The sequence below is a fragment of the Enhydra lutris genome, unplaced genomic scaffold (assembly GCF_002288905.1).
Source record: "Enhydra lutris kenyoni isolate GAN:26980312 unplaced genomic scaffold, ASM228890v2 scaffoldscaffold71, whole genome shotgun sequence".
NCBI classification, from domain to species: domain Eukaryota; kingdom Metazoa; phylum Chordata; class Mammalia; order Carnivora; family Mustelidae; genus Enhydra; species Enhydra lutris.
Genome location: NW_019154155.1, coordinates 5,377,667 through 5,397,357, shown reverse-complemented (window position 1 = coordinate 5,397,357; position 19,691 = coordinate 5,377,667). Strand labels below are relative to the sequence as shown.

The window sequence follows — 19,691 nt, the reverse complement described above, 5'->3', positions numbered from 1 at the left end:
CACATCGGGCTCTCTGCTCAGCAGGGAGCCTGCTTCCTCCTCTCTCTCTGCCTGCCTCTCTGCCTGCTTGTGATCTCTCTGTCAAATAAATAAATAAATAAATCTTTAAAAAAAAAAAGAAAATGCTTAAAAGAGTTCTCATCACAAGAAAAAAAAATTTTTTTTTTGCTTTTTTCTTTTTATTGAAAAATATGAGATGATGGGTGTTGACTAAACTTCTTATGGAAATCACTTCACAATATATGTAAGTCAAACCACTTCCTGAAGTAATTTAGTTTCCAAAAACCACCAATCACAGAACATGACTTAGTCAATGCCATTCACAGAATTCTGTCACGATCATCTCTTTCCCATTCGTTAACTGCCCCCACCCCCAAAGATGAAATTTAAGTCTCCAAAGGGCCAGAGAGTAAATACAGACTTCGCAGAACATGTCATCTCTGGCCCGACTATCCAATTACAATTGCACTATAGTACAGAAGCAGCCAGAGATACAAATGTAAACTACCGAACATGACTGAGTTTCAATAAAACTTTATTTACAAAGCAACAGCAAGCCAGATTTGGTCTGGTTTGGTGGGTTCCAATTTGCCAACCTCTGTTTTACAGGTCAAACCCAACATACACCTCTTGCCTGTTTTTCTCTTTTCTAACTCCTCTTGGCAGAGAACATAACTTCAGATGATCAGTCCTGCCCTGAGTGAAAATGTATATTTATGAAGATATCTTAATTCTATTTAAAGCTATATATATGAGAGCACAAATATTTAAATCCTGGTCTAAAGTCTAATTCTGTTACTGTGTCCCTTCTCAGACATTAAGAGCACTCTAGTCACAAGGACTACAGGCCATCCACCTACATAAACTGGTAACTCTTGGTTCCTGATTTAAAGCTAATTTACATAAGGCAATGTGTCCACAGTGGTTATTGGTTGAATTATGTACCCCCCTCAAATTGACATGTTGAAGTCCAAACCCCAAGTACCTCAAAAAGAGGCCTTATTTAGAAACAGGGATGTTGCAGATATAAGTAAATCAAGAAGAGATCACTAGGGTGGGCCTCGGATTCAGTATGACTGATATCTTTACACAGACATGCACACATGGAGAATGTCATGTGAAGATGAAGACAGAGATTATGATGATGCTTCTACAACGTAAGGAATGCCAAAGACTGCCAGAAACCACCAGAAATTTGGGGAGAGGCCTGGAACAGCTTCTCCCTCATAGCCTTCAAAAGGAACCAACCCTATCAACACCTTGATCTTGGATTTCTGGTCTACAGACAATAAATTTCTGTTTTTACACCACTAAATTTGTGATATTTTATTGCGGCAGTCCTAGCAAACTAATATGTGGTTAATTTGCATCTCCACATTCAAAACAAGGGGCTATTTCACTGATTCTTTAGGCTTTCATTTGAGTTGTGGGCAAAAATGTGCCCAAACCACAAAATACTTAGTACTATTCAAAGTTTTCATGTATGCAGATATGGACAAATTGTAAGATGATATCTGTAAAAATAATAAGCTTCAACCTATTCATTATAAGGGAAAAGTACCAAGAAAAGGTATAACTGACATGTTTATGTCTCCACAGAGTATTTTAGAGCAACACACAGGGAAAGATACAAGAGGATGCTATCAAAATAAAGGGAACTGTTACCTCTGTCCAATACTGCTGTTTGGTTTCTGTGTCCATATGTGCAAAACCTCCCAAAACAAGAGCCTTCATTAATGTCCTCTGCACAGGACTTGACAAGAAATTCAGAGGTGGGCTTCGGCTTGCAAACTGCTTAGCTAAGTTCCACCAGTTTTCACACTGAATTACTAAGTTTGCCCTAGAGGCAGAAAGAACAAAACATAAGATGCATTACTTACATCATATGTATACTAAGCAAACAAAAATGGAAGGTAACCAAATTTAATTAGTTACTGAAGTACAGTATAATAAACTTGGTATAGACTTTGGAGTCACACAATTTTGCGCTCAAATCCCATTAGTCATTTGATACTGTAAAATTTATTTACTCTCCTTAGTTTCTAGATCTATGAAATAGGAATAACAATAATAATAGACCTAATTCTCATGGTTGAGACTGATACGATAATTAAATAAAATACTATAGTTGAAATGCTTGGAACAATACCTAGTAAATTACAAGAAACTCAATTAAGTAAGAGTTAGTCAATGCCAGGAGTAGTACAATCACATTCTTATGTAGTAAGAAAAATGAGAAACTCTTCCAGAGTTGTAGAAAACACTAAAGCTCTTAACTTGCAAAATCATTAAATTATCAAGTTTTTCTCCTCTTTAAAATGGAACAGGATACCTGAAAAAATTAAATGAGATTATTCTGTATTAGTGTTTTTAAAACTATAAATTACTGAATTAAACATGTTTCTCATAAGATTCTTTAATGCCAAATCCCTGAATAGTCAATACAATCCTCAACTGTAACGTGTGAAAGCTGTATTTGCACTTATAGCAATAATATGATATATATAATATATGTATATATATAAAGTACACTGCTCCAAAATGCAAGGCCTATCTGGACTTTAGGACCAGGTAACTGCCACTTGAAAGACTACAGACAACAGACACACAGTCTTCCTCCTATAATCAGCTTACCTTTCTCTTCTTTCCACCAAAGTGACAAGGAGCTGCACAGTGTCATTTGCAAGGTCCTGCTCACTACTCCACACTGAGAGGTTACTGATGACTTTTTGTAAGAGGTAGCCAATAATCCACTGAGAACCTTCTGTATCTGCCCCAAATGCTGTACTGAATGGCAGACTTATCTTAAGAGAGAAAATAAAATTTTTAAAGTCAGAAGGAAAGATCATCTTCAAAAGAAATCCACAGAAAAGTCAAACTGAAATTAGCATCTAAATCTGAAGTACTACTTACATCAATTTTAAATGTATTCATTTCTATTAAGTCCAAAAAAGACATACTCAATCCACTTAATCTTCCAATGTGATTTTCCCGTCAACTTTACTTTCATATTATTATACCAAAATGATATTTACATCAAATACAAAGAACATAAATTAATCCATTCCCAATAGTAATCTGTAAATTAATACAGTTAAAATAAGCTGAATTAAATGATGTGCTCTAAGAAAGTTATTAAAATTACACGCCATTCATATGGTTCTCTTAAATGTGGAAGATGTTCAGCTCTTAGTTATATGTTGATGAGAAAATCACCAAGAAAATTGTTATCAGCATAAATCCAAACGAAGTCAGTTTTACATTCTGACCTGATCATATAGTTTCTCATCCACCAGGAGGTAAGTCTTTGCCCAGCGTTTTAGAAACCAAACAATATCTTTGCCCATTTGAGGGCTTAGTAGATGAGTGAGATCTGCTCTTATTGCTCGAGATTCAACTTCTGAAACTCTCAGAACAGCAGATAACAGCCTGTAGGTATAAAAAAGAAGTCATTTATTCTTTTATTTATTGACTGTCTAATCTTGTTTTTTTCTTAAAAGTCCTTTTCCTGTTTCTCAACTCTCTGAATTTAGGCCAGGCTACACTTGAAATTTTCATCAACTGTGTTGTACACAAAGGCCCCATTTTACTGCTGACCTTTCAGGAAGCAGGAAATAAGACAAAGCGGAGAGTCATGGATAGAGACAACCTTCTGTGCAAGTCGTACCGCATGTGCAAGTCTCAGCGTTACCATCTAAAGATGTTTTTCACATTCAAAATGGAGAAATACATAAAATTAAAAGTTCAGAGTAAATGCTAAATCCTTCAGCACTTTATCACTACTCAAACCTCCCATGGGTTAGCGCTGTTTTTATACATTTGTCATTTTAATGGTAGAGGATCTGGAAATCGACTTTTCTAAAACGCTTTGAATGCTGAATCTTGTCTCTAAATCCGATAGTCCTAAATACTTCCTAACAAAAACTTGATTCTTAATGGTATTTTAAAATAAAAGTCTTGCTAAAAAAAATTATCTCTGTAATGATGTGCTCTAAGAAAGTGTCCTCTCCTACACTACATAATTCATATGGTTATGTGGTTTCAATAAAAGAGCATGATCTGCAGTTAAGTTGGAAAGTCTTCATTCTGGAGGTGGGAGTAGGAGAGAACATAATCAGAAGTGATATATATTTAACTTGACTTTAGCTAAAACACAAAGAAGGAAAGGGTGTAACCGAAAGAATCCATTTTAAAATCATTTTATGACTATCTGTGCCAAAGCAGAGATTCTAATTGCCTGAAGCTGGTCTTCTGCTACTTTTCCTTACTGCTCTCAAGATGACTGAAATTATCTCCTTGTAATGAAATCTTACATTTCAGTTCTTTATCCAACTGGATGTCTCCAAAGTACTAGCTACTGTTTATCACTCCGTCCTTTTGAAATAATTTCTTTCCTTGCACCAAACCGGTAGTTTTTAAGTTTCTACCCCCAGAACATCTTTTTTCCCTATATATTACCTACTCCCTATATCAAGAATTTCAATTTAGAGTGGATATGAACAAAAATACCCCATGACTTCACAACACATTTAAGTTGATGTACCAGAATATTCTCATAAGAATGAATAGTTTTAAATAATATAACTTGCAGCCTAGCAGAATTTGAATGAAATAATTACAGTAACTTTCTAAATTTATAAACAGGAATTTATTTATCAGTGTTCTTTCTGATACCCACCATCATCCATTTGAAAAATAAACATATTTTTCTTTAACAGTTGGAAACTTTACATTGTTTCTTTTTCCTCAAATTTTTTTTCTCCTTAAAATTTTCATTTCAACTTCATTTACCCATATTATCTTAATATATTTTTATACTCATTTACTGCTCACACCATTTAATTCTCTGAAACAAGTATGTCTGGTTATTGAAATAGAATTTTAAAATATTCTCAGTGATCATAAGACTATTTTTAAAACACCTTTTGGATTATCTATCGATGCAATACTAATAAACAATTGAGCAAAGTGCAACACAAATTTAAACAAATTATTAAATGTAAAAATAACATTTTATGCATTTGTGATTGAAATTAATGTAGCAGGATTTTGTTTTTCCAAATGAGTTCATATATCTGAAAAAATACTACTTCTTGCTAGAAGGAGACAGAGCTGAACATAATTTGATTTGATTCCTTCTTCATTTAAATAGAAACAGTGGGAAAATCTATTCACATAAATGGAAAGCATTTTTAAAATAACAGGGTTCCTTAATTATTTGAACTTCTTCCAAGTTATATGCCAAAAATCACAGAACTCCACCATCAAAAATTATTTTTAATAATTGTTAACTGACAACCTGATTCCTTCCATGTCATTTAATGCAAAGGGCTGAATACCTTCTGACTTGTAAAATTACTGGTTCTCTATTACTCAGTCATTCACTCCCAACACCATACTATTTGGAACTGTCCCTTTATTTGGCACTCTGCACATTTTTACATACCTGCCTATCCATTATGATAAGATTCAGAATGAGTAAGAGCTTTTGCCTTTCTTTTGTAAAGCGGGAGCAAGGTAAAGAAGAGTAGCACAGGCAGTTCACAGGCAGATAAAGCTGAGGCTCCCCTGGGACCCTTCCTATATCCTCACCGCTATACCCCATGGGGTCACTTCTGAAAGAACCATCTGCCTCTTTCACCCTACTACTAATGGAAATGCTGCCTAACCTGCCTTGTCATCCTTTAAATCCGTTTTCCACAGTATAATCCTACTACTATGGTTTGATCACTTCACCTCCCTATTTCCAGTCTTTCTCCGGCAATACAAAGACCATCCCTACTTCTCCATCTCCACAAAGACCTTTTCCCGCTACATTTACACGTAAGCAACAACAAACTGCCTCCTGCTTCACACCACACTCTCACTTCCAGGCCTCTGCCTAGGCTACTGTCACTGCCTGGAATACTCTTCACCTTTTGCTGTATGTTGCAGCCCTCAACTATCAGGTTAAATGCCATCTTTCCCAAAAGCACCCCTTAATTCTTCCCCTACTAACAGGTTAGGCAAACCTCGGTGCTCCTCTATCACTCTTATCAGACTTCTATTGTATCCTTGGATCGTGGCACATAGGGGAATTGAACTGATGAAAATGTCACATTTTTTTCATTAAAGTATAGTGGACACACAATGTTACACTCAAATATTTTTTAATTGTTGATAGTTTAAATTCCTAATCCTACTTTAATTTCTTAAGTATGCTATCTAAACATACTCTGTATTTCAGACAGCACTCACACTTTCCAATACTTTACAAATTAATCTTGGATTACCTTTTCATTTTATAAACCAAAAGTCAGCAAAAAGGGTCCAAGAAAGCTCTCTTTAACTTCTTGCCACATCTACTCTGATCTGGACCACCATCGTCTTTCCCTTAGATTACTTCAATTAGCCTCTTCACTGGTCCCCCTGCTTCCATTTTTGTCACTCGTAGTTTACTCTCAAGGTAGCAGAGTAACCTTTTTAACATTCTCTGTTCAAAACCCTACAACAGCACCCCACTTCATTCAGAGCAAAGGCTAAAGACTTTATCTGATTTCCCTCTATTTTCCCTTCTATCTCCATTTTCTGACAAAATTCCATCTCACTCTGCTCAACCCACAGTGGTAGTTCCAACTGTTGCCTGAATATGCCAGGCATGCCACAGGGCCTTTGTATTAGCTGTTCACTCTGCCTGGACTGCTCTTCTCCAGGACATCATGGCCTCATCCCTACCACCCTCAAGTCTTTGCTCACAAGTCACCTTCTAAATAAAGCCTATACTGATCACAACATTAAAAATTATAGAAATCTCTGAAATCGGCACTCCTGATTCTCCTCACCCTGCCCAGTTTCTTATCCCACAGTCTTATGGTCTTCTAACACACCATATGATTTATTTATTATCTTTCCCCTATAAAGAGCTTTAGAAGGGGATTGATTTTTGTCTGTTTTGGTCACTGATGTATCCAAATGCCTAGAACAGTACTTGATACATATTAGGCACTCAATAATTATTTGTTAAAGGATAAATTCTTCAAGAAATGTGAACTTTTTTTAGTCAAACTAGGAATGTTTCTCTCATATAGCCTTCAATTTCAAATTAGTTCTTTGGACTGGAAAAAAAAAAAAAAAGACAATTTTTGTTTCCAACCCTCATCTCAACCCTCCATAGTCTGTGCTCTCAGATACAAAAATGTTTTGCTCCCACACTGATACCTGAGACTTGCAAAAATTGAAAAAGCACTGAAAATACAAGGAAAGCATCCCTGATGGTACTGCCGAGGCAAGAAATGTGACAAAGAATATAATATGACAGCACCCTGAAATGAACTGCCTTTGAAATTAACATTCACCATGAATAAAGCCAAAGCAAAAGTGATGATTTCCACAAGCACCTAATCTAATGCCTATAGTAATACCATAAAGAATAAAACTTTTTCCATAGAGCATTGATATTTTATTTCAAACAAGAGAATAAAACAATAAAGGAAATAAATTCTCAAACATTTCCTTGATATTAACTTAATAGTTCATATTTTTTTTAAAAAATCACTTTCTACTGCACAGGTGTAAATGATATCCATGTATTTCTGCATTAAAATTAAAAAGATGAGAGGGGCAGCACCCTGCTTGAGTTACTGATTTTGCAACTGGCAAAAACCAATGTTATTTCATTATTGATCTTTCTGCCTGAAACCTAAATTTAAAGATACTGAAATCCAAAATGCTGTTTTCAAATCCCCTTTTAGGAGAATATTTGTCTAGGTGTATCCCTCCTTAATTTCACCATTAAGAATTAATGAAAATTTTGCCACTACTAATAGGAAGATCAAAGTCAATTCTCATCTAGGCACACTACTGTCTTCTAACTTCACCTGACAGGACTCTCAAGTTTCACATATTCAGGACAAATATTTCTCTATTATAAGGTAAGAATCATAGTTTTCCTTAAGAAAGCCACTGAGATGTAGTTTTAGCTTTATCAACAAAAAAATGCTTGTTAATATTCCCCCAGTTTCTAAGAATCTCACATACTTTGTTTCATTCATTTAGGGTGCCTGTACTGTGTTAGCACTGTTTTCTGATGGACATGGGATACGTTCAGAGTACTTCAGATCAAATGTCCCTTCAAAGTCTCACTGTATTCAGAATAATTTTACATTTGTTTTCCTCAGTACAGGATATAGCTGTCAATTCTCACCAGAGTGGCATTACTTATATATACTGAGTACTTGCCATCCTTGTTTATTTCAAGGCTTCTCCAAGTTTTCTTTCATGTATCAGATTTACAACGTGCCTAACACTCAAGTCATCTTCCCATCAACTCAGAATTTATAAAACAGTATAAATTACAAGAGCACAGCTATAGAGTTCATATTACCTAATCACAGAATCTGTTCTGTTGTACCCTGGGATGGAAGAAGCCTTTTCTCCTGGAGATCCCAAAATTTGAAGTGTTGTATTAATGTCAACTTCAGATGAATGCTTAATGGAATATTCCATTATTTCTGGAGGTATTAGCGGAGTCTCTCCCTGAGTATCATCAGCTAAGAGGTAGCCTTCAGTTTAAAAAAAATTAAAAATGAACACTTAACAAATCTACATTTATCAAATTGTACTATAAATGTTTTCAGTTTTATCTGATTTACATATATCATATTAAGTTGATGTGAAGGTAAATTATAAATGTTAATTTCAAGTTTGAGGAGAAGAAATTTTCTATTTCTCAGATAATTAACTCTCAAAATACAAAGGACAAATGTTTTATTCACCAATTTTATAATTCATACTGACATGTAGACTTTTTAATCTACTACGTTTTAATAATTTTCAGTAATATATCTGTAAACATAATAGGAATTCTACTATTATCTCTATCAAAATCAGTATTTGGGAATGCCTTTTAAAAAAGTAAGATTTCTTTTTCTCGATTATTTAAAATACAAAAACACTGATAATATGCTTACAAAATAAGACCCTAAAAGTCAGACTGCCTAGATTTGCATTCTGGCTCCAAAAATTAATAGCAGTGTGACCACGGGCTAGTTTCTTAAAACTCTCTCTCAGCTTCTTCATTTATAAGATGGGGATAATAACAGTAACAATAATAAAACCTGCTAATAGTACTAAAACAGAAGAAAAATAGTACTAAATCAGTGGGTTGCAATGAATTCCACATGTCATTGGGTATGCAAAAGGCATTAAATATACATGTTAGCCAGTATTTTTTAAAAATGCATCCACAGCTCTGTGATATACAGAAGCTGTATTCAAATTTCATCCAACACTATGTATGGACTTTTATTTTTTTTAACATATGAAGCTTCTTCTAACATATGAAGTTTAAACTGCTCAGTTGGCAATTACATTTTAAAAAGAAACAACCAACCAACCTGTAACTAAAATAAGCCAGTGAATATCTTCATACAGATCATCAAGCATTTTGTTGTCAATAGTGCTTGAACCAGGTGAAGCAAGTAATTGCTGCTGATGTCGCTGTAACTGACCATGGAGCCTTGTTACTCTTTCTTCTAATAAACTGAAAGAGGAGGGGAAAAAAACCCAAAGCTTCATAAAGCTCAATAAACAAAGATTTAGAACAACTCATAATTCCATTTATTAGACAACATAAATTAAGATGCTAGCACAAAAACACATATATGAAAATATTATAATACACAGCTGTTCTCATAGCAGTATAGGAATTGTGATTTATTGTTTATGACATAGAATTAAAACATTGCTTTACAAACAATCAAGGTTTACAACAGGCATTTGAAAACTGGTTATTCCAAGTTTTTATTGATATGGGTCAAATCATTTCTCATACCATGTTTTCCACAATCTCTCTGCCATCTATGCTGTAGTGCCTGGGCTCCAAATGTACAAGCCAAGGAATGCAATCATGAGTATGTTTCTGTCCATTTGTTCCACTGTGCTGGGATACGGGGTGGGGGTGTTTAAAGTCTTTAAACACTTTAAGTGCTCTCCAGGGAATTGTGAATAGAGAATATTTGCTCCATGGGGTTTCTTTGGACTGTGTGTACCTTGTCAGAAGAGGTATACAGTGTTCTGCAGCAATTCTTCCTAGCATTCCTACACTGGCTAGTTGATCTGAAAACTGGTCTCGATCATCCTCTTGAAGTTCACTTATTTCTTCTTCCTCACGAGAGGCCACACCATTGGCAGTCTATTATTGAAGAAGGAAATAGAGAGTGAGGAACTGCAGTCCTTTGTTCAATGAATCAAACATTTTTGTTGCACTGTAAAATAACTTCAGCACATCAAAGGAAAAGGAGAGGTGGACAGAGCCAACCCAGCGGTCTAGGGCCTACTAACTATGCTTGACAATGCTAGCAGTTACAAAAAGAACGGGGGAAGGGAGACACAGAAGAGAAAGAAATGGAGGGTATTACCCCACCATGGTGCAAATGTATAAAGAGTAAAATGCACTCACAACCCACCTCCCCACACCAGAGAATTTAACTTCGGTTACTGAAAAATCTGACACCTTTAAGATACATGGTCCTCTATATAGAAGAAGTATCACTGGACAACTAGGAAGACATAGGTGGAAGACACAGGTTTTCAGTGAAAACTGAAAAAAATGGGGTAACTACGAGCACCCCACAAAACACTGAACTCATTTAGAAAATGGGGTAACTTGCTCTAATGCTCTCAGCAAATCTTCTCAAGAAGCTCTTCCTAAATTTCTAATATTATACAATGTATAATAGGATAAAATAGACAAAACAGAATTATAATGAAATGGATTTTTACTTACAATCTAGCTTGAAACTTACCAAATTCCTCGTGCCATCTGGAGCAGCGAGGTGGCACTGAATATAGGAATTGAAAACTTGAACAGCATGTTGGGTAAAAAAGCCTTTATGGAAATGTTTGTCGTCTTGAACCAAAGTTAGCCAGGACTCTAGCAATTTGTCATATGCTTCCATGTATACCATGTCATCTTTATCAAGCTAAGAGAAAAGAACACTCATGAAACAGGTGGCCAGAGAAATAAGATGAGAATTATAACATGAGTTACAGAGTTATATGTATAAATGAATTTTTCCTTTAGCAAAGGTTCAATTATTTAATAATCTAGAGCTAACTGAGCCCATTTTAAAATTAAACATTACAGTAAAAATGTATAGGCTTTTTGTTAAACCTTCTAAAATCTTTATAACTTAATCTAAGTAATTCTCTTTTTAAATTTTTTAAAAATTTTTTTCTTTTAAAGATTTTATTTATTTACTTGACAGAGATCACAAGTAGGCAGAGAGGCAGGCAGAGAGAGAGGAAGAAGCAGGCTCCCTGCTGAGCAGAGAGCCCGATACAGGGCTCAATGCCAGGACCCTGGGATCATGACCTGAGCTGAAGGCAGAGGCTTTAACCCACTGAGCCATCCAAGCGCCCCTTAATCTAATTCTTAAGCACAAAGGAATTAATGCTTTTTAGAAGACTAGCTGCTCAGTACTTTGTGGAACATGTGCTTTGCAAGTAAAAATTAAAACAATATTTTTCTGTAGTCAAGAGAACTGTTAGAATAAAAATACTAAATGTGTACTTACTATACACCTTTCAACGATTTTAGAAAAAGTGAAGGATGATGGAAACAGACTGGCCTAATCAGCATACTTAAGAATATGCGGGGAGAACTTCATAGCTGTTCCCTAACATTTTAGAACAAAAAAGAAAACCAAGGATAGGGCCTACACAGGAAGGAATCCAGGGAGGATGCTGAGGTGGGAGGAACATCAGAAGCCTGCGGACTCACAAAAAGCAAAGTATGTGAGTACAAGTGAGTGAGCAAAGTATGTGAGTACAAGTGAGTGGCGAAGTCAAACAGACAATAAGCAATGTAGAATAGAATGGTACTAACAGTTATGCAGGCTTGGATATTAAGTTTTACAACATGTATAACTAAAAGAACTTCACAGTATTCTGTCATATTGAGGAGGAAGTCTATATGTAGAGATTAAGGATACCTCTATGGAGCCCAAAGTCTTTAACATTTAACATATCACTTCATTTTTCACATTCTAGTAAGAATCCACATCCTAATTTTGCCATCAATTACTAATATGGGTACATAATTTACCTATGTATTGATTTCTTCACCCACAAACTCACTAGATTAGCACTATTCAATGAAAGGAACACTTAGTGTCAACCAACTATTGGTTAGTGCAGAAACATAAATAACGTGCCCTTTAATGCTTTTAAACTCAGTCCAATGGGAAAGAGCAAAAAGCAAACAAAAAATACACTAAAGGCCATGAAGGATAAACACACATTTTAGGGTCAGTTTTTAACAATGGCGTCTCTTATAAGAAATTTGTTATAAATAAAAGAAGAGTTTTGAACTATATACTCACTTAAAAGGTTTTCACATTTTGTTACTAGGTTTCTGGTATTCTGTTACTAGGTAGTGAACCCACGAATACTGAAGGTCAATAGGTCTAATTTATGACTTGGCTTTTCTGGGTTCTAAAGCAAACAGGCCTTCATCCTACAAATACAGAACTCTGGAACCTTCACCAAAGAGAATCATCTCAAGCTGTTATTCTAGCAATTTGCCAATGACTTAAAAAAGGAAAGTAATGGAAAATCTATTTCAAGTATTCCAGATTACCCTGTGCCCCCAGATCATAGTACCTAAGCACCTATGTGAACTACTTCAGATAAACTATGTTTTCTTATGCCTTCAGCTTTTATTAACCCACAGTGTATTTAAAAACAAAACAAAAACAAACCAAAAAAGCCAGTCATTTTCTAGGTAATTTCTAGTTATTTTTAAAGATTCATTTGTTTGAGAGAGAAGATGAATACAGATGTGCGTGCAAGTGGAGGGAGAGGCAAAGAGAGGGAGAGAGAAACTCAAGTGGATTTTGCACTGAGTGCAGAGCCTGACATGGGGCTCCATCACTTGACCCTGACATCAGACCTGAGCTGAAACCAAGAGTTGGATGCTTTAACCAATTAATGCCACGTAGGCACCCTTAAAATGGACCTTTTAAAATATATAAAAATTTTAAATCATTTTGTGAAAAATTTACATAAGAATGAAGGAAAAAATGAAAAGAACGTCATTAGATAAGGATTTAAACAGAGCAAACCCAAATTTTTTCTACATATTTACCTGGCCCTAAAAGCATATTTACCAAAAATGAGCAATTCTTTGAATGAAACCAACTGGAACTTATTCATTTCATGAATAGTTACTGCTTATTATCTGTGGTATTTATGTTCTATAAAGATGCCACAAACGTTGAGTTAGTAAACAGGTTAGTTTCCTTCTCCAATCACTACATTTTTCTACCACGTCGAGGTGAACAGATCAATACATAACTGTGTTTTATGCATAACTTAGTTTTATGTCTTTCTGTTTACAGACACCTTATTTAATATACATCATTCATTTACTAATAATGAACTAGTGATCAACACCACTATAACTCATGCCTGAATGAAACTTATCTGATTCATGTATCTGCTCCATAAGGCATCACAGCCATCTTACACACAGGAACACTAGGTAGCACTTCAACATAGCACTCAGAGGCCATCTCAAATAGTGAAATTATCCTGGCAGTCACTGCACAGGAAGAACTTCAGTATTTTTTGACAAAAATTTAGAAAACCCCAATTCACACAAAAATGCAAAAAATGTAGCCCTAGAGAACATGAAAATTTGTTTGTAATATGTAGGCTAAAACAGGAAGGCAGAGCATTTGCCTTGTTTGACCTCAGCTGGGAATAAGCATGTCACGTAATTCCTGTTTTTCATAAATCTTTGCATGTACATGTCCACGAATTATGAGAGTGCCATGAGTGCTGCTTTTGGGGTTACAATACAGTTTTAGCAAGGGGGAGAATTTGCTGTAAACACGGAACTTATGAATGAGGACCATTGGTTCTTCTTGCTCAGGTATCATCAAAATGCATTACAATTTTGAAAACTTTCATAACTCATAATTTTTTGAAAGACAGCCACCCATATTCTTGGTTCCATAAATGCGAGAGCATATTCATTTAGATTTACAAATACTTATGAAAATGATCAAGTCAACCGATTTTTTTTCATTTCTACATCATTTATTTTCTACACCATTTTTCCACCTTTGTACGTACTGCTTTCAGCACTAATGCTATTATAAACTGCATTAAGTAAATTCTGCAGCACAAATATTAAAAGAAATAAAAGAATACTGTCAAACCAGTCAAAACTCCTGTCACAAAATACTTAAAGTTTTTCCTGTGGAATTACTGACTGGATAAGAATGCCTTATTTTCCTATTGTCCTTGGAAATAAATTGCTTTCTCACAAGTTGATGAATTTAAAAAAATTTACCTAGGATATCAACTAAAACTCAATCTTCGATTTCACTTATACTATCAATTTCATCATCATTATTGGAGTTTAGCATGCCATCTCTTTACATTTATTTTCTAATTTGTTTTATCACTGTAAACGGTCTTATTCTGGCAATTTCTTCCTCTTTGTTACTATGGGCAGAAAATGAAAAATTCTGAATTCCAAATAGGATCCAATTAAACATAAAGACAAACAAACAAACAAAAAAGAACTTAAAGGAAACTGAAAATCTAGACCCCGGTGGTATACTGAGAGTTAAAGAATGTCGTAAAAAATAGCCAAATAAAATCTGTTCAAGCATCATCTGCTGTCATGGGACGGTGGATTCCACATAATTCACTGCCTCCTATATAAAGCTTTGCAAGAAACTTTTTCTACCTTTATTTTTACTTAATATTAAAAAGAATTCCTCTGAGGAGCAGCTGTGCTCCCTCTTTTTGCAGGAGATCCTCTTAAAGAACCTTACCTCCCATCCCATTTCAAGTCCTTCAAATTCAAATCTAAAAAATCAAATTTATTATTACCTACAAAATAAGCTTCTAGCTTGCATATCACAATTGCTCTTTTTCTCTAATCTTAACTTTCTACTCTTATTTCTGATTGTTTTCTGCAAGTTTTAAAAGATTATTTCATTTTAAATGCCACCAGAAATCTTCTATGAAACAAAGAAGGTAATGAAAAAATAAAATAATCTCTAATATAGTTTCAACTGCTATGTTAAACACCTTTCCTCTTTCCCTCTAGAACATGGCCACTATTCTAAAGCCTGCCTGATTAATGGAAGAGCAGCTGTGAAGAGTGGCCTAATGTAGAACAAGACAACATTCAAAGGGTTAACTGAAAATGAAACTGACTTAAGAATGTCTACTTAACAGCAGAGTCATATGGTGATTTACATGTAAGAATGTCTACTGCAGCATTACTTAAACACATGCTAACAAATTTATGAACCATTTCCCTAATCATGATTTCTAGTACTATTTTAATGACATGAAAAGATGCTAATGATATAAATAAAAAGTAATGATTTTGTTTTTAAGTCTAATTGGTATGCCTTAAAATTTGGAAAAAATACATTAAAAATTTAATAATAAGTTTCAGAAGGTGAAACTACAAGTGATTTGGTTTACTTCTCATTAATCAAAAAAAATTTTTTAAACAATTTTGAGTATTAAATGTTCATACTTCAACAAGGAGAAAAGGTATTTATAACCCTATATATGAGTAAAGAGATGCCAAGAAAATGGGTAATTAATGGGATTTTTGAAGAATTTTAATTTTTATGCACCGTTTGGGTTACTTTTACCAATTAGCATATTCCATTTTTACATTAAAATTGTATTCTGAAATGATACTAGTAACAAAATTAAAATTATAAATGTGAAGAAAAAAGTAGAAGTAAAAACTTAACTGATTAAAAAAAATAGACACACTCTTAGTATCTGGACCAAGGAAAAAAAGAAAAAGAAAACTTGAATATTCCCATAACTAACCATTTAAAATTTTTAGTTAGTTTAAATTTTTCTCCAGAAGAAAATACCAGGCTTGGCAGGTTTACAGGTGAGATCTAGTGAACTAGCCAAAAAAAGCAAAACAAAAAACAACTAATCTTATACAAACTGATACAGTGAAGAGAAAAAAATGTGTTAGAGAGTGATCTGTGGAGTTGTTATAATTCTGACAACAAACAAATCCAGCCATTCATAAAAGGCCATGATACATGATTATCCAGGTGGGTTCAACTCAGAAATTCAAGGGCAATTTTACCATTAGAAACATCCATAAGAGCAATTCAGTTCACTAAATTATTAAGCAGAAATTCATTTAATAATATCCAATAGTCAGTCAAGTTTTACAAAAACCTATTAGCAATTCTGATAAAGAACAGCTCAAAAACCTAGAGCAGACATTATTCCCAATGATGAACCCGAAAAGATGAGTTGTTCCCATTTGTATTCAATACTGTACAATAAGAAAAAGAAATGTATTAAACTATGAGAAAAAAGAAACACAGACTGTAATGTCTGAAAACATTATCATTATTTACAGATGATATAATTGTCACAGAAGACTAAAAAGACTCTAAAGATAAATTATTGGAACCAGTAAGAATTTAGAAGGGTTAGTAAATATCAGATCAATATACAAAAACCGACTGTTTTTTTCTATGCTAGCAGGAATGTGAAAAATGAAGTTTAAAAAGATACTATTTACAACAGTAACAAAAATATAAGGTAGTAAAAAATGTATTCTTTTATTTAGGCACAATGAATTAGACTTAAATCAGTACAGAGAAATACCACTTTTATAGATAGAGTTAATATCAAGAGATATCCATTCCTCACTTAAGATTCCCCATAGTCGGGCATCTGGGTGGTTCAGAAGTGTCTGCCTTTGGCTCAGGTCATGATTCCAGGGTCCTGGGACTGGGCCCTGTGACAGGTTCCCTGCTCAGCAGAAAGCCTGCTTCTCCCTCTCCCACTCTCTCTCTGTCAAAATGATTAATGGAATCTTTAAAAAAAAAAAAAAAAAAAAAAAAAGGAGATACCCCATAACCCCTACCACAATCCAACTTAACAAATTCACAAATTTTATATGGGAAATAAAAAGCCAAATATATCCAAGACTCTTCTGAAGAACTTGAAGGGAGTGGAGGTGAGGGTGGGAGCATGTCCTATCAAATACCTAAACATCCCCTCAGAATAAAGCAAAATATAAGTGCAAAAATAGAAATCTGACCAATGGAAGTGACTAGAGAGTTCTGGAAACACACCCCTTTTATGTGAAAACTAGATATATGATAGCATAGATGTGATGTGGGGTTAATATCCAAAAAATATAAAGAATTTATATAACTCCAAAGCAAAAAACCCACAAATAATCCAATTTAAAAATGAACAAAGGACCTGAAAAGACATTTTTCCAAAGAAGATATAGGAATGGTCAACAAGTACATCAAAGATGCTCAATATCACTAGTCATTAGGGAAATGCAAATCAAAATGAAAAGGAGATTATCACTTTATGGGTGTGAGAATGGCCATCAACAAAAGGGCGAAAGTTAATAAATAATGGCATGGATTAGGAGAAAAGGGAACCCCTGTGCATTGTTGGTGGGATTGTAAATTGGTGCAGCCACTATGGAAAATAGTATGAAGGACCCTCAAAAAATTAATAGAATTACCATTTGATCCAGCAATTCTACTTCTGGGAATATATCCGAAGGGAATAAAAGAAGATAACCTGCAACCCCACATTCACAGCAGCTAATAACAGCCGAGACATGGAAACAACCTAAGTGTCCACTGAGAGATGAATAAAGAAACTGTGGTATATATACACACTGGAAAATTTCCCGTTAAAAAAAAACGAGGAAAATCTACCAGTTGTGACAACATGGATGGACCCTGAAGGCATTATGCCAAGTGAAATAAGTCAGAGAAAGACAAATACTGATCTCACTTATATATGGCACCAGAAGAAGAAGAACAACAACAATCCCACAAAACTCAGAGACATCAGATTTGTTGTACCAGAGGGGTGAGGAGGAGGAACTGGAGAAAGGTGGTCAAAAGGCACAAACTTTCAGTTATAAGATAAGTAATTCTGGGGAAGTAAGGTAAAATATGATGACTGCAGTTAACACTCATCTGTGATATACAGGAAACTTGTTTGAGTAGATCCTGAAAGTTCTCATCACAAAGAGAAAATTTTTTTCTTTTTGTTGTATCTATGATATGATGTTAATAAGCCTATTGTGATGATCATTTCATATATGTGTAAATCAAGCCATCATGCTGTACACCTTAAACTTACACAGCAATGTATGTCAATTATTTCTCAATAAAAATGGGGAAAAATAGGGGTGCCTGTATGGCTCAGTGGGTTAAAGCCTCTGCCTTCGGCTCAGGTCATGATCTCAGGGTCCTGGGATCGAGCCCCGCATCAGGCTCTCTGCTCAGCAGGGAGCCTGCTTCCTCCTATCTCTCTGCCTGCCTCTCTGCCTACTTGTGATCTCTGTCTGTCAAATAAATAAATAAAATCTTTTAAAAAACTGGGGAAAAACATAAACATAAATAAATAAAAATTTATTATCCATATGAAAAAAAGGGAAATGGGATTCCCTACTTGGGGTCAAAACTGAAGTCTAAGATGGTAAAGTCATGTAAGGTAAACATTTAACATTTAGAAGAAAACACAGGAAGAGTAGCTGTCTGAAACAAGGAACTAATAATGCAAATCATTTTTTAAAAGTAATTTCTACACCCAACATGAGGTTCTAACTCACAACCCTGAGATTAAGAGCCACACTGCTCTTACTGATTGAGCCAGTTAGGCACCCCTAATAATGCTAATTATAAAAGAAATGACAGTAAGTTCAACTACACTAAAACGAAGAACATTTGTTCATCAAAAGACACCACAAAGTTTAAATGCAATAGGGTATTCAGGATTGGATTCCAAAACAGAAAAATGACTGACGGAAAATTAGTGAAATCCAAATAAAGCATGAAAGTTTAGGTAACACTAATTCATCCAATGTTAATTTCTTACTTTTGACAAAGGTACCATTGTTATATAACATGGTAAAATTAGAGCAAACTAGGTAAAAGGTACTGCCTTGCAACTTTTCTGTAAGTCTAAAATTACTCCAAATTAATTATAAGAAGAAAGATATCATAAACTGAAAAGAAGAGCCACAGAACTGGGAGGATAGATCTGTAACAAATAACTGACAAAAAAACTAGTGTACAGAATATATAAAGAATTTCTACAAAGCAGTACAAAAAAGACAACCTGATATGGAAATGGAGAATGGACTGAACAAGCAATTCAAAGGAATAACTACAGGAATCATATATATGAAAAATGCTCACCATTACTAGCACCTTAATTATATAAGACCATATCATGTACTTACAAGTTTAACAAAACTGTGATGGGAAAGACATCGATCAATGAAAACTCACACATATCACTGCTGAACAAGTAACTGGTTCCATCAGTTCAACAAACAATTTGAAACTATCTTGTAAAATTGAACATTCACATTATCTTATGGTCCAAAAACTCCATTTCTAGGTTTAGACCTTACAAAAGCTCTCACGAATGTATGCTAGGAAACACACAGAAGAATGTTTGCTGTCATGCTGTTTGTAATGGCAGAAAAGGAACCTCAAAAGTTCACTTACAGCAGAACGGAGGAAATCTGGTATAACATTCACACGATGATGTATCTTATACATAGAAATGATGAAAATTTCTAAAGCAAGAGAATGACAACATTCAGAACAGTGGTCACTTCTCTTGCAAGGGGGAGAAACCGGGGC

General features: G+C 34.7%; 1 protein-coding gene across 2 annotated transcripts in view; it reads right to left on the bottom strand.

Annotated features, from left to right (window-relative positions):
- The window catches only part of LOC111159909 (exportin 4), a 123,416-nt gene that overhangs the window by 16,844 nt on the left and 86,881 nt on the right, over window positions 1-19,691 (bottom strand). For both annotated transcript variants that reach the window (XM_022522587.1, XM_022522588.1), the window contains exons 10-16: window positions 10,785-10,961; window positions 10,029-10,171; window positions 9,375-9,520; window positions 8,363-8,540; window positions 3,270-3,429; window positions 2,635-2,804; window positions 1,666-1,840 (exon numbers count right to left, since the gene is read on the bottom strand). In XM_022522587.1, the coding sequence (XP_022378295.1) occupies window positions 1,666-1,840; window positions 2,635-2,804; window positions 3,270-3,429; window positions 8,363-8,540; window positions 9,375-9,520; window positions 10,029-10,171; window positions 10,785-10,961 (1,149 nt within the window). The remainder of the gene's footprint in view (window positions 1-1,665; window positions 1,841-2,634; window positions 2,805-3,269; window positions 3,430-8,362; window positions 8,541-9,374; window positions 9,521-10,028; window positions 10,172-10,784; window positions 10,962-19,691) is intronic.